General features: G+C 44.3%; 1 protein-coding gene across 4 annotated transcripts in view; it reads left to right on the top strand.

Annotated features, from left to right (window-relative positions):
* Positions 1-5,867, top strand: part of SLC39A14 (solute carrier family 39 member 14) — a 43,562-nt gene extending 37,695 nt beyond the window's left edge. For all 4 annotated transcript variants that reach the window (XM_080926916.1, XM_080926915.1, XM_080926914.1 and 1 more), the window contains 4 exons: positions 214-402; positions 515-722; positions 1,568-1,752; positions 2,733-5,867. In XM_080926916.1, the coding sequence (XP_080783042.1) occupies positions 214-402; positions 515-722; positions 1,568-1,752; positions 2,733-2,879 (729 nt within the window). In that variant the 3' untranslated portion in view covers positions 2,880-5,867. The remainder of the gene's footprint in view (positions 1-213; positions 403-514; positions 723-1,567; positions 1,753-2,732) is intronic.
* The last annotated feature ends 10,494 nt before the right edge of the window (positions 5,868-16,361 follow it).

A 16,361-nucleotide genomic window follows, 5' to 3' on the forward strand; every position in this document is an offset into this window, starting at 1 on the left:
CTCACTGGCTTGGGTGATGGCGGGAGATGTCTTTGTCTTTGTATATGTTACCACTGGCTTCACAGTTTCTCCACATCCCTGTGTGTGGCCTGCTCAGTTTCCTTGGATAAAGGGATAAGACCTTCCTGTGCCTTTAGCGTGCTTCCTCTAAGTGCGGGCTGTGTTGGGCTGGCGGTTTGGGTCAGTAACACCGATCGCTTTTCCGTCCCCTAGCACCACCACGGACATAACCATTTTACCTCCGAGACACTTCCTTCCAAGAAGGACCAGGAGGAGGGTGTGACAGAGAAGCTACAGAATGGGGACCTGGATCACGTGATTCCTCAGCACTGCAACAGTGAGCTAGATGGCAAGGGACCTGGCATGGACGAGAAGGTCATCGTAAGCTCCATGTCTGTGCAGGTCAGCAGCCACGGGCACCTGGGAGGAGCCTCTAAGAGGCCATGACTTCATAGTCCGGCTTACCTGAAGTCGCTCTGTAATCTAAAGTCCACCGGTATGTCCTTCCCCGTAGGACCTGCAGGCATCCCAGAGTGCTTGCTACTGGCTCAAAGGGGTCCGATACTCTGATATTGGTACTCTGGCCTGGATGATCACCCTGAGCGACGGCCTCCACAACTTCATTGATGGCCTGGCTATCGGTGCCTCCTTCACGGTGTCTGTCTTCCAAGGCATCAGCACCTCGGTGGCCATTCTATGTGAGGAATTCCCTCATGAGCTGGGTGAGTGCTTAGTCCCTGTCCCCACCCTTCACGTGTCTCACTCCCTGCTGGCCCTCCCTCCTCCACCACATCGTCTAACTCTCGAATGGAGCAGAGCTTAGAATGATAGATGTTCTTAACCTGTGAGCCCTGTGTCCTGTGCCTTAATTTTTCCCCACCTGTATACTGTGATTAATAACTGCGCCATCCTTTTAGAATCACCAAAGGGATTGATTATAGGTAAACAAATGTTGAAAAGGACCTGCCAGGTGCCACACAATATTCTGGATACTCAGTAAAGATCCCCTCTTACGTCCTACATCCTGCAGAAACTGGAAGTCTTGTCAAAGTGTGTCATGTGAACGAAGTAGAAAGGCCAGTAAGGGTGTGTGTAGTTTTATCAGGGGAGCCTAAGCCGCCATGGCTCAGGACCCAGTGACAACCCGGGGTCCTACTTTGGCATTTATTGGCTTGTGAACTATCTTCTCCTTCTCTCTAGTCTGATCCTAAACGTACCGTCCATTAGGAGGGAGGGAACTATTTCTATTTCATCATCAGTCAAAAAAGAAGCGAGGCTGCGGCGGGTTGGTTATCTACATTTAAAGTCCTGTGAAGTATTTTCAGCCTCTGGGGGTCGGGGGGCAACGGGGCCAGTGCTGGTTAGTTACAACAAACTTCCAGAAGCCTATGAGTTATTTGCAGCCCCTGTGTCGGGAGGCCATGGCTGGAATTGGGAAATGGAGGTGCCTTTAGCCCAATACCATCTGAGTCTGGGATTTTAGCTCACATGAGCTGCATCTGTAGCTGAAGCAATCTGATTCATTCGTGTTTCGAGTCCTGACTTCCTGTTCTCCTCCCTGTTGCAGGAGACTTCGTTATCCTGCTCAACGCTGGCATGAGCATCCAGCAGGCTCTCTTCTTCAACTTCCTCTCCGCTTGCTGCTGCTATGTGGGTCTAGCCTTTGGCATCCTGGCTGGCAGTCACTTCTCTGCGAACTGGATTTTCGCCCTGGCCGGGGGAATGTTCTTGTACATTGCTCTGGCCGACATGGTAAGTGCTGTGGCCTGTGACTGCCTCTTGGACAGGAGGGAGCGTAAAGGGCACAAGTTAGGGTGTTTTTTAACCCTTTTTGCGTTGATATGTGTATGGATGCGTGTTTGTTCTCGTGGAAGACAACTCGTGACAGCTGGTTCTCTTTATCACATGGGTTCCTGAGACCTGGTGCTCTGTCACACGGAGCCATCTTGCCAGTCATGATTTTGTTTGTAATATTGGCTTTATTGAAGTCTCCTTCACACGCCACCCAATGCACTGATTTAAGAAGTAATTTGGGGCTAGGGAGTTGGCTCAGCTGTTAAGAACCCGGGTTGGATTCCCATCCATCATACACACATCAAACAAATTTAAAAACATCTAAAATGATATAATAATCTGACATTTTCAATACAGCACTAGGGGGCTTTGTTTATGTTTGTTTGAGACAAGAGTCTCACTCTTTAGCCCAGGCTAGCCTCAAAGTCATTGCAGCCCTGCCCCTGCCTGCCTGACAGGCGTAAACTACTACACCCAGCAAGTCTTCAGGGTTCAAAGGGAGAACTTTGGTCTCTGTTAGCATATCATTATAGAAAATTAAACATATTCAGTCTAGGGTCCTTATTTAAATTTGCCAGAAAAGGTATACTGTGCAGTCAGAAAGAAAAGAGGGAATAAGAAAAAGAGGACATTACTTAGACTCTGTCTACCCCAAATTAATGCTAACAACTCTTCATCTTCCCCAGTCCGTGCTGACACGTCAGCTGGTGTCTGCATTATGCAGGTCTTATTTTGGCAGCCATATTGTTGAGAGTTACAGGGAATGGTCAAAGATAATGCCCCCAGTGACCCCCTTACTCCAAAGAAGTCTTCAGAACTTGCAAAAACATGGCCCACCAGACATCTGAAATTGAGGGTGAGGGGTTCAAACCATAATTGCCCCAATCACCGGGACAATGATAATAAAATCTGTAACTCATTTTTCTCTTCTTTCGCAGTTCCCTGAGATGAATGAGGTCTGCCTGGAGGACGAGAAGAAGGACAGCTTTTTGGTCCCTTTTGTCATCCAGAATCTCGGCCTTCTAACAGGCTTCTCTATCATGCTGGTCCTTACAATGTACTCAGGGCAGATTCAGATCGGGTAGGACCCTGCCAATGGGCAGCCAGTGGCATTGGACATGGGGCTCTGGGCCCCCATCTGGTCCCTGGCCCGAGGACTCAGCATCCATGAAGCATCATGGAAAAGGCAGCTCTTTAAAAACTGGTACAGCCTGCCTGCCTGCATTCAGATGCGAGCTCTTTCAAAATGCTTTGTCCTAGGAAGAAGCTACCCTGGGAATCTCTAGGTAGTGCCTCAAACCGATGTCTCCTGACCCTTTCCACTGATGATTCTGGAACTGAGACACCACATATAGGACCTGCTTCCCTTTTCCTTCTGGTCACCCCAACCCTTTCTCTTAGAAGAAGCACTGAGAGATGTGGAATCTTTTACAATGTAAAAATGAAGCCAGTGGTCATGGTTTGCTTAGAAATGACCAGTGTGGCTCAGCTTTGGGGCCCATGATTCTAAATGTCTGTACCCTGGATTTCAGGTCAGTCCAGAGAAGAGGGCAGAAGACAAGAATCCTGGGTTTTTTTGTTTTTTGTTTTCCCCCGGTCTGTTAATTATTCTCTGAAAAGGCTGCCTTTCCAAGCAAATAAACAGGGCAGACAGAGAGGCAGGAGATTGATCATCTGAGTGAGAAGGGCATAGAACTAGTGATAGATGTCCTGTCTCCTTGGTGCTCAGTTTCCATCGGATGCTACGTGCTGGTTGTGTGTGGCATTTGGACTCACACAATCAGCTAGGTGAGCCACTGTGGTGGATACTCTCTAGAGTGTAATAAGGTCTGCCCTAAATCAGATGGTTTTGCCCTGATTCCCACAGCTTCCTATTGGCCTCCTTTTTCTAGATACTTTGTAGATGCCTTGCTAGGAACACAGTCAGAGCACATTTAAAGGTGTTTGCATTAGGAGGGAAACTGCACAAACAACCACCCCTGGTCAAGACCTCTGCCCAGGAGAACCTGACTCATAAAGTTAGGACACAGTTGTTTATACCTTCTTGTGACCAAGGTAATCAGAAATGGAGTCATTGCAGGGCAAACTTAGGTCTTGCTAATTGCAAAAATAATAGTTGAATACCAGGACTTGCTAATTGCAAAAATAATAGTTGAATACCACAGAACTCTGGACCTTGAGGTCAGGACTGCAGACATCATTGCTGCCAGTGGGTTTAAAGGGCGCTGTCTAGCTACCACTTCCTCCCTGGTCCCAGACAACAAGATTGAATACTGAATTGAATTGAGTGTAAATTGCTTTCATTTGGTTCTGGGGAAAAAAAAAAAAAAAAGGATGCTTGACATTTCTCACCACAAGCCAGCCTCAGGCCTTGCGTAGCCCCCTCCTCAGAACTCTGGCTTCCAGGGGAGCTAATCTCCAGGTTCACTAAGTGAATTAATTTATTATTATCATATTGATACATGGATTCCTTAGCCACTTTGGGGAGCCAGTCTCTCCCGGAGCCTTTCTTAGTGGTGCCCACACTCACAGCCCAGGAGCCGTTGTTTGCATGACTTATCTTTGCCATTGCCTGAGTCTTTCTGTTCTCACCACAGGAAAACTGTCCATTAAAAGCATGCATACATATGTGTTCATTCTTGTTTTTGGGGAAACATGCTTGAAACCAGGAATCCTGATAACAACTGGGGAAACTTAGAGACTTGCTCAGTTTCCCTCCCCACTCCTGCCTATGAAAAGAGGCAGAAGGACGAGGAAACTTCAGCAATCAAGGTACAAGATTGAATGTTAGGACCGGGTCCTGGTGGGATTAGGGTCCAGTTTTACCAAAGAACCAGCTCCTTCAATGTTAGATTCTAAGCTTTTATGTTATCGTCATAGTTGCTGTTATTGTTTGAGGATGAGCCTCATTGTTTCTGTTTTATTTTTCCTACAACTGCTTCAGGAGCTAGCAGGAAACACTCAAAATGTAAGACTGAGCAGGATGTGCTGGCTCACACCTGTCATCCCAGCCCTAAGTAGGCGGAGTCAGCAGACCCAAGACTCCCGTTTCATCCAGCTACATAGCAAGCTCCTGTGTCAGCAAGACAAAAATGAAAATAAAAAACATAAAATTTAAGATTGTAAGTCTGAGGGTGTGGCTCAGTGGTAGAGCTTTTGTCTAGTGTGTATGTGACACCCTGAATTTCATTCCCAGCACCACTACAGCCCCACCCCCGAAAGATCGAAAGATTCTGCTTTACCTTATATTTTATTATAATATTTGTATTATATTTTTAACTTTAGCCTCTCCCCTAGAACTTGTTCTCTAAATACCCTGTATGCTGGAAAAGGACGGTGGCTTAAACATGAGATAGATGTTTGCCGTGCGCTCTTCCCATGAGCTCTTGCGCAGGCAGCTGCCGTGAAAGGAAATCCTGGGGCTTCTTCGGAGCAGAAGGCTGGCAGACTCAGGTGGGGTGTGAGGGCCACCCCCCAGTCGTTCAGCTGATTAGCATTGCTCTCGGGGACAGATTCGCCCCATGAGTTGAAAATGTGGCCATTGACCTTTTTTTTTTTTTTTTTTTTAATGTTGAACTTGCTGTTTTAAGCATCTGTACATATTAGAGATCTAAGGGGCGGCGACTTGCTTAGCAGACATTTCTCCCCTGGCCTTACTGCCCATAGCTTCTGTCCCCTGTTAACACTAGCAAGTAAAGTGCTTGTCACACAGAGGAGCCCTTAGCCAAGCCTTGGGTTCTGTCACCGAGCACCTCATCTCTGACCTCATCTTCAGTCCTCCATCCCTGCAGGGGGAACATTCTCCAGCACATTTCACCTGGGTTTTAAAAGACTTCTCTCGGTCTGGATCACCTAGGATCCAGTTTTAGTGAACCCTCTTCCAAAGAGATACGTTGGGTGATTTTTGCAAAAAGAAAGAGGCTTTTATTCATAGTTCCCTTTACAGTTCCATCACAGTATTTTTTTAAATAACTCAGGTGTTATGAGACAAATTAGAAAATAAGATAACTTATATCATGTGAACTGTAAATGTTTTATTTGTAAGATTCTATAAATAAAGCTATGTTCTGTAATTGGTGAGAGTCCCAAGTGTGGTCTTGCTTCGTCCTTAAGAGCTGGGGTGTAATGAAGAATCTTGGACACAAGGTGGTGCTCATGTATTGCTGGCTTACAAAGGGTTCTTTTACCGGGTTTGGCTATGGGAATTTAGTAGGGACATCCTGTATCATATAATGCACTAACTTTAAAATTACTCACTTTGGGCTAAGCGTGTAGCTCAGGAGCAATGCACTTAGCCATGGGTGACATCTTAGAAACAGAAAAGACTGTACAGTTCTGTATAGAACTCCACCTGTGTTGCTTTAAGAGCACTTGCTCTTCCAGAGGATGCAAGTTCAATTCCCAGTACTCATGTGACAGCTCACAACTATCTGTAACTCCAGTTCCAGGGTCTCTGACATCCTGACACAGACATTCATGCAGGCAAAACACAAGTGTGCCCAGAACAAAAATGAATAATTAAAAAAAAAAAAAAAAACCACTGAATTGTTGAGAGCTAAGAGTCTGCTCATTAAGGTGTGGAATCTTCTGAAACAGTATCCTGACACCTAAGATTTCATCCAGGGCTTGTTACGGTCTATTCCAGTCTTACTAGAATGCAGTCATGGACTTACTTAAGCCCAGCCTTAGGCAAAGCAGCAGTTTCCTGAGCTTAGAATAGCTTTTCAAAACCACCTCTCCTAGGACAGCATCCACAAATCATATTGGTCTTTAATTGTGTGTGTGTGTGTTTTTGTGTGTTTTGTAAAATTTACAAGTGTGTACCACTTGCGTGCCTAGTACCAGAGAAAGCCAGAAGATAGCATCAGATCCCCTGGGACCTGGTTAGCAGAAGAGCTGGGAATCAAACCTGGTCTTCAGAAAGACTAGCCGGTGCCACGCCCCACTTTGGTCTTTTGATTTGCACTAATTTGCTCCATGTTTGCTGGGGTTATCAAATGGTTGTTGGCTGTGGCATTGGCATCTACACCCGCTCACTGCTTTCCTAGACTGGGTGTGTTTTTCCCTTTGCAATAGCTCATTTTCAGGACTGGCATTGTGAACTGACGTTTTCACACTAAAGTTGTGGCTGGAAGTATCAGTTGCTTTCTGATACATCAGCAGCTTCTCTGCAAAAAGAATGAATGAGAAGAGAAGGCTTAGACGGGGTACAGCACACCTGCGTGTTTGTGGGCTGCCAAACCTTTCCTTACAACAGATAGCATGTTCCCGGAGGATGGCTTTGCTTTCTGCTTCTCATCTGGCCTGTGTTGGTTTAGAAACACATCCTTGAACGAGGCAAAAGTCTGACCCACACAACACAGAAGTAAACAGGCCTTTAAGATGATTAAAACGGTCACTGCAGACATCCCTTGGTAATACTCTTAGCCAGCTAAGCCCTTGGGGGGGATGGGGTGAAATGCACTAAGACTGGAAATGTCTTCTGAAGTAATTAGGTGTCTGCCCTCTTGGTTCCTCTTCTAGTCAGTGGTGCTTAGATCTGATTGGAGGGAAATCTATTTTGAGAGATAGCAAAGATACTCCATGTGAACATAGATCTTAACACTGGGAAAACAAATGCCTGCCTATTTACTTCATGATCTAGCATGGGATATACATACATACTGTATATCCCGGAGACTGATAGGTAAACCTATCCACACCTGATAACCTGATATGACCCTGGCACCCACATGGTGGAAGGAGAACTCTGCAAGTTATCCTCTGACCTCCACAAAGGTGCTATGGCGTATGTGAAGCTCCCTACACTGAATAAGTAGCAGTTTAGGGCATCTAAAGAGATGGCTCAGTGGTTAAGAGCACTGGCTGCTCTTCCAGAGGTCCTGAGTTCAATTCTCATCAACCACGTGGTGGCTCACAACCATTTGTAATGGGATCTGATGCCCACTTCTGGTGTATGTGAAGACAGCTACAGTGTACTTACATATATAAAATAAATAAGAGTTTTAGAATATTTTTTATTTTAATTATGAATTGGGACTGGGGGGGGGTGGTGCTCTCAGAGGCCACAAGAGGGCATCAGATGCTCTGGAGCTGGAGTTGGCTGGTTGTGAGCGTTTGGCAACTGAACTCAGGTCTTTCTATGAGTAGTAAAAACTCTTTAAGCACTGATCTGTCTCTCCAGCCTCTAACCCTCACCCCCTAACCCCAGAAAATTGAAGTCAAGGAAATACATATATTATATTTCCGTGTGTGTGTGTGTGTGTTTGCGCAGGTGTGTGAATGCACACCCCCCATGTGTTTTCTTTTCACCACCATACCTTTCCTCACCGACTGTTTCTCAAGATTCATTTGGAAGGAAGTGAGTTAACACACTCTTCTGCTATAATAGCCTTTGACCTTGGCAGCAGGTAGTGGGGTCAGGTTGGTTGTAACATCAATTAAGGAATAACTAGAAGGTCTCCGGCCTGGTAATCATAAGCCAAGAAGTACTTCTCCCACAAGACTGTGGGGTTTACTTCTGTGCCTGTGGTTTGCTCATAGATACTCTAAACACTTAGGTTGTGAACAAGAAAATTAGGTCCACCCAGTCCACCTGCATTTTCACATATCTCAGTGGAGACCCCAATGGGTCCTTTGCTGAAGTCATTGTAAATAAGGTGTTTTCTCTTAAAATGTGTGTTTATCTGTTGGGGTGTGTAATACAGCCTTGCAGCAGTTGAGAAGTGGAGGCGAGAGAGTTGGGGATTCAAGACTGGGGGGGGGGTGTTTAATTATAAATGCTACTAAGGAAGAAACAAATAGTTTTTGGTCATTTCTTCCCAAAGTGAGAGATTCTTTCAAGTGCCCACAACCATCTTTTTAAATCATCTCTGCTCATTTCATGGAGACACTTTGATTCACACACCAACACACACACACACACACACACACACACACACACACACTGTGCTTGGATCATATATGTCCCCTCCTGCTTCCTATTACTGGAGGTTCACAAGTGGACTCCTGAGCTGTGGTCTGATGGTGTCCTGTACATATTGTCCAAGTCACGGTTTCTAATAGAAGGCCAAGTAACATATGCTCTGGGGTTGGTTTTGCTTTGGTTTGATTGGTTCTTATCCCTTATTTTGAAAATGAGTGAATCGAGGTTACAGGACACATTGCAACCCTGGCTTTTTATGTGGGTGCTGGATATCAGAGAAGGGCCCAAGCCAGAGGCTATTTGATTTGAGTTGTGGCTCTGTGAAAGTCTAGGAGAAGAGGAATGTTCCAAGCTAAAGGACCATGAAAGCAAGAGGTAGGGAGGGGTAAGCATGGTGTGCTTGAGGCCAGATTGTAGGAGGCGATGAGGCTGCCCCAACCGTCACAGCCCCAGAGGGAAGGCACTGCTGAGCTTGGAGAAGTAGATGGGAATCAGAGTGAATCAGGAAGGGACAGTTGGCATCTGAGCACTTTGAAGCCAAAATGGCAAATCTGCTTCAAGCTCTTAGAAGGATCTGCAATGCATAACAATGGACTGTCGAAGGGGTCAGCTGACAGGATAAGTAATAACAGAAACGGGGGAAGAGGGACCCTCCATTGAGTAATTGCCTCCATCAGACTGGCCTGTGGACATGCCTCTGGGCATTTTCTTGATTGTTAAGTGACCCAGTCCATGGGCAATGCCACTCTCTGGGCCTGTGGATCCAGCCTGTGTAAGAAGAATGGCTGAGAAAGCCAGAGGAAGCAAGCCGGTAACAACATCCTCTGTGGCCGTCTAAGTCAGTTTATTTTGTTTACTCTGTAGCCCAGGCTGGCCTCAAACTCACATCTGTCTTCGGTGTACCAAGTGCTAGAATTACTGGCATGGGATATGTTCCCTGGGATTGCTGCCAGCCAGCCCAGTTCCAGGTTCAGTAATGAACTGCATCAGAAAAATAAGGTAGATTGTGATGTCCTTTTCTGACCTCAGCATTTATGCACGCCCCCACCACCACACACATGTACATACACCACACACGTTTTTCTAATCGCAAAAGAGATGTTTTTTTAACATGACCTGGTGACACAGACTTATAATTCCAGCTACTTGGGAGGCCAAGACAATTGTAGTTGGAAGTCTAAGGCTGACTTTGGCTACAAGGTAAATTCAAAGCCAGTCTGGGAAGTTTAGGAAGATCCTGTCTCAGAATAAAAAGTAAAATGAAGGCAGGGATGAATTAGAACAAAGTATGAAGACACATGCACAGGATGATATCTTAATGAAATATTGCTTTATTTGTTAACTTCAAAAAATAGTATTAGGGGATGGAGAGATGGCCTAGTGGTTAAAGTGCTCGCTGCTTGTGCAGAGGATGGGGATTTAACTTCTAGCTAACATTCTATAACTCTACTTTCAAGGGATCTGATGGCCACCATTGGGCCTTCTTGGACACCAGGACACACAAGGTGGTCCATATATACAGATGTGGGAAAATACTAACTCACATATAAAATTTATAAATCAATTTAAAAAAACTATATTGTTTCTTGGGAATTTTTAAAAGAAAAATTAAACAATAAAGAGGACTAGAGGGCTGGAGAGATGGCTCAGTAGTTAAGAGCACTAACTGCTCTTCCAGAGGTCCTGAGTTCAATTCCCAGCAACCACATGGTGGCTCACAACCATCTATAATGAGATCTGATGCCCTCTTCTGGTGTGTCTGAAAACAGCTACAGTGTACTTATATACAATAAATAAATAAATCTTAAAAAAAAAAAAAAAAAAAAAAAAAGAGGACTAGAGGGAAAATGGGTCAGTAGGACATGTGCAGGCATGAGAATTTGAATGTAAACCCCAAGACTGCTGGGCCTACTGGCTGCCAGCATAGCTCCAGGCTCAGAGACCCTGTCTTAAAGGAATAAAGTTGAGACAGAGAGAAATGACACCTGGTAGCTTCTGAACACACACCTGCATATGTGCAGCTGCACCCACACATACATGTGCATGCACCACACAGTATGTAGTACTTTTCACATAAATCAGAAGCTATACACTACAAAGCAACTGGGCACCTGTTTTAGAAATGCTTATTTAGGGGCCTGGAGAGGTGGCTCAGTGGTTAACAGCACTGGCTGCTCTTCCAGAAGACCCAGGTTCAATTCCCAACACCCATGTGGCAGCTCATACATGTCTGTAACGCCAGGTCCAGGAGTTCACACACACACACACACACACACACACACACACTCACACTCTCTCGTACAGAGACAAAACACCAATGCACATTTTAAAAAAACAATCATTAGAAATGCTTGTTTTAGTCTTGTTTCTAAAGTGTTTTTCAGTCTTTGGTTTGCACTTGGCTGAGATTTCATGGCTTCATATAAACAGAAACTGAAGCCAGGTTAGTTTTACAGTGCAGTAAGAAACAGTGACTCCCTGTGCTTTTGTTAAATTACAAGAGTTTGCTATCATTTATTTCTTAGAGGTCATTAATTAAAATGTATGCAGTGCTTAGGGAAATACTCTAAGTCTCACAAGCCCTGGGATGACAACCTAAATTCAAAGTAATTAATAAAAATCCAATGTAACATGAATCCCTTTTTTTGAAACAAAGTTTCAAAATACAGCTTAGTCCTCTCTCAAGCCTTTTTTGTTTGTTTGTTCTCTTTTTGTTCCTTCTCTCCTTTTTTTTTTTTTTTTAAAGACAGAATCTAGCAGAGCTCAGGCAGAACTTCTACTCCATATGTAGTGGTAGATGATCTTGAACTGACCCTCCAGAGTTGTAGGCATAGATCCATACACACACCCACTATACCCAGCTCCAGTCTTTACCTCTTGACCTTCTAGCTTCAGTGACTAGGGGCTGTGACTACAGACTTGCACCACCACAAATAACTGAGTGTTAATCTTGGTCATTTCAGAAGTACTTTCAATTTTGTCCCATGCAGAAAGTAGTAAGGAAGAGACGCAGTTAGCTCAGTGAATCTTGGATGGTTGTTTGAGACAGGATCTCACTGTGTAGCCTAGGCTGGCCTAGAACTTAGTCTTTTTCCCTCTTGTTTCCCACACGCTAGAAATGCAACTCTCACTTTGATTTTTGGTTTTCTTTCTGTGTGTTGAGACAGAGTCTCATACATCCAAGACTGGTCTTGAACTCATCATGTGGCTAACACTGGCCTTGAACCTCTCCCTCATCTCCCAGCATCAGCCATCTACGCGCTAAGATTGTGTGATAGGAGCACAGGAGTGCTCTGCCACAGAGCTACATTCCCCAGCCAACTTTTTACTTTTACTTTCAAAGAATATGGTCTCATTAAGTTTTCCAAGCCACCCTTCAACTTACTTTGTACTCTAGGCTGACTCTGAACTTCCTAGTTTGCCTGAGTGTCCCAAGAATCTGGGGCAACAGGCCTGAACTTACAGGCTGGTCCCCTTCTTAAATTTTATCACCTTATGTATTTTTATTCTTCTTTGTTTCTGTGCAGTGTGTGTGTGTATGTGTGTCTGTGTGGTGTATTGTATACATGGGAATGTATGCAGGTGGGCGCCAGTATCTTCCTCTATTGATCCTTACCCTTTTGTCTCCTGCTGAACCAGAGCTTGCCTGCCATCTGGGCTAGGCTAGCAGGCTAGTGAGTTTCTAGGACTTCCTGCGTCTGCCCCTCAGTGTTGAGGTTTCATGCAGCCTGCCCAGCTTTTATGTTAGGAATTTGAACTCAGGTTCTCATGCTTGCATTGCAAATTCTCTAGCCCACTGAGCCAGCTCCCAACCCTTGAGTTTGTTTTGATTTGATTTTTGTGGTTGTTGAGATAGGATCTCATCTCACTGTGTAACTCTGGCTGGCCTAGAACTTGCCATGTAGATAAGCCTAAAAGTCGTGGCGATCCCTCTATCTCCAGCCCTCAAGTGCTGGGATTACAGCCATACATACACCACTACATTTAATAATAATATGAAGTGTTTTGTTTTGGCATTTTTTTTTCAACTTGCCTTGCTGGGTTTTGCCTTTTGTTGTTATTTTTTGTTTGTTTGTTTTTCTAACCAGGTATTATTTATACTGACAAGTGAGATGAAAATACTTTCTTTTATGCTTTTTAATTATGTTTATCTTTTTTAAGTAGTCAAGCATAGTAGTCTTTAATTACTTTAATTACTTTTGTGCTTAGGAAGTCTTTATGTGAAATCACTGAGTTGGTTTTATATGGGGAAGTATATGTGTGTGTGTGTGTGTGTGTGTGCGCGCGCGCGCGTGTGTGTATGTGTGTGTGTCTATGAAGTAAATCTAGGATTTCCTGCATGGTAGGTAACCCCTGAGCCACATCCCTGGTTCCACTGTTTGTCTTTTGGCGCTGAAGTTCTAACGTGGGGCCTTGTTATACTAGTCAAATGCTCTGCTACTGATTTGTTTTGACATCTGAGACTGGATCTTACCTGGCCAAGGCTGACCTCAACCTTGCTAAGTAGCCAGGATGACCCTGAACTACTGGCCCTCTGTGCGAAGACCAGAAATGTATACCACCACATCTGACTGGACTGAGTTCATTTTGTTTGTTTTGTCTTTTGTTTTTCAAGATCGGTTCTTTTCTCTGTGTAGCCCTGGCTGTCCTGGAACAGTCCATGTAGACCAGGCTGGCCTGGGATTCACAGAGATTCACCTGCCTCTGCCTTCCAAGTACTGAGATTAAAGCTGTGCACCATGTCCTGGCTAAATTTATTTTGAGCTGATAAATGTGCACATGAAAGGAAAAGGTGTCAGCATCTACTGGCATTCATTAGGATGAAATTAGGAAGACATCATGTAGGATAGTGTCTTAATTTTATATAGATTCTCCCCCCATGGTCTTCATGTAATCACTTCCTCCCTTATTAAAACAAGGGGTAAATTTGTATCATGTTAAAGTTATACCTCAATATTTAAAACTGAAACATGGGTTTTCTTGAGGGCTTGGGCAGTAGCTCAGTTGGTGGAGTGCTCAATTAGCATTCACAAAGCTGGGATGCATCCTGAAGCCACATAAACGTGGTGCTAGCACACATGTGCCAGCATGCCAGCACTCAGGAGGTGGAGACAACGGGATCAGAAACGTAAGGTCAGGACTTTTGGATACTCAGTGGAATAGTCATGTGCTAACGAGCCTGATGGCGTGAGTTCATTACCCAGGACCAACTCTCTATGGGACGAGAAAAACAATTCCTGCAAGTTACCCTATGGCTTCCATAGGCAGTGAAACTTAAATGTATGAGTACATATGCAATAAATACATGTAATTCAAGATCTTAACAAAATAGGTTTATAAAGAAGTCCAGGGTCTGAAGAGATGGCTTAGGAACTGGAGAAATGCCTCGTGGTTAAGAGTGGGGACTGCTTTTGCAGAGGACCTGGGTTCAATTCCTAGCACCCATGTCAAGTGGCTCTTAATCACCCATCGCTCCAGCACCCGGGGTGGTGTCTCACATCTCTGGTTTCTGCAGGCCGTGGGACATGCAAATGGTTACTAAAAACATAATAATAAGCTACGTATGGTGGCCTCGCCTTTAGCTCCAGCACTCAGGAGGCGGAGGTAGGCAGATATCGGGGAATTCGAGGCCAGCCTGGGTTGATTACCCTAAGAAACCCTGTCTCAAAAAAAAAAAAAAAAAAAAAAAAAAAAAAAAAAAAAAAAACTAGCTAAATAAATAAATATGAAATAAATCTCTCAAATAAAATATCCTCAGCTACATGGTGAGTTTGAGGCCACACTGGGATTCTTGAAACTGCGTCGAAACAAAAAACAGAAAGAAAGAAAGAAAATACAGAGGCTTTCTTGAAACAATACTTGGTCTCTCTGTGGGACATGCTCTCCGATTGTATTTGAGTTTCCACGTGGACACCATGGCCACAGCGAGTCTTATGAAGAAGAGCATTTAACTGGGGTTGGCTCATGGTGTCGGAAGTTTAGTCCATTACTGTCACTGCAGGGAGCACAGCAGGCAAATATGGTGCCAGAGAGTAGCTGAGAGAGAGAGAGAGAGAGAGAGAGAGAGAGAGAGAGAGAGAGAGAGAAAGAGAGAGAGAGAGAGAGAGACTGGGCCTGGCTTGATCTTCTGAAACTTCAAACCTCAACCCCAGTGACATACTTCCTCCAACAAGTTCACACCCACTCCAGTGAGGCCACACCTCCTAATAGTGCCATTCCCTATCAGTCTATGGGGCCATTTTATTCAAATTACCACACTGATCTCTTTCTCTCTCCATATATATGATATAAATATACTTATATATCATATATATATTTCTTGTGGTTTGAATATAAGGCATATTAAGATTTATTTATTATATGAGTACACTATAGTTATCTTTAGACATAACAGAAGAGGGCATCAGATCCCATTACAGACGTTTGTGAGTCACCATGTGGTTGCTGAATTCAAAGGACTGTGACCAGGACACATAAGCTGAAATAAACCCTTCCCAAGTTGTCTTTGGTCTTGATGCTTTTTACAGCAATGAAACTCTAAACCCAAACTAAGACAATTCGCCAACTGCCCATATACTTCACTCGCTCTGTACAAGAGCGTATGAAATTATTTTAAAAGGAGGTAACTTTATTATTCTTGCATCAGCAAACAATGAGCATCTTATATAGAAAGACCAACCTAGACACAGGATATAGTCTCCACCTTTAGAGTCCAGTGGAGAAAGAACTGAATAATATTCCTATCCTCCTGCCTCTGCCTTCTGAGTGCTTAATGTTTTATGTATTGGGGTGGTTCAATTTTAAGATCCAAGTGGGCGATCCAGTGCAGTGGCATACACCTTCAATCCCAGCACTTAGGAGGCAGAGGCAGGTGGATTTCTGTGAATTCGAGGCCAGCCTGGTCTGTAGAATGAGTTCTAGGACAGCCTGGGCTTACCCCAGGAGGGTGGGGGAAATCCAAGTAGTTGCTAAACTTTCCATAACTAACACGGAACAATCTGCCATTTCCTTTTGGTTTGTAGTTTCCCAAACCTTTTTGCTTTTAACAATCCTTGTGTTAGCATCTGCTTCCAGGTCTGCTCAACAGAGGCATAGCACTGTGACTGCTTCTTAGCTTTCTTTAAAATATCGGAACCGTTCTCAGTTGTGGAAGCCTGAAACCAGGCTCCGTGAAAACAAAACCATACTCTATTTAGTCCCTAAAGTGCTCCCGACTCGAGTGTGCCTTACTGTGAAAGATCTTAGGTCAAAACAACAGGAGACAATTTTGGCTCTGATGCTAGACCCTGTGCTAGACTCCCTTCTGGACTCTGTACTAGGGAGACTTAGTTTTTACCCACAGTCTCTTAACTATTCCAGGGTACTTCCTGCAATGGCTGGGCATGGTGATAGATACCAATAATCCCAGCATTTGAGAGGTGGAGGCAGGAGGATCAGGATCATTCTTGGCTACGTATCAAGTTCCAGGCTAGCCTGAATGACGTAAGACCTGTTTCTAAAAACAAAGTAAGTAAAATCCCCAAACCAAACCAAGCTAAACCTTTCCAGAACGATGAAAATGTCCTATCACATCAAATACTGTACCCAGCACATGAAGTTTGGCTAGTACACAAGAGGAAACTGAACTACTGAAATTTAATTT

This window comes from Micromys minutus (assembly GCF_963924665.1).
Source record: "Micromys minutus genome assembly, chromosome: 12".
Classification (NCBI taxonomy): Eukaryota; Metazoa; Chordata; class Mammalia; order Rodentia; family Muridae; genus Micromys; species Micromys minutus.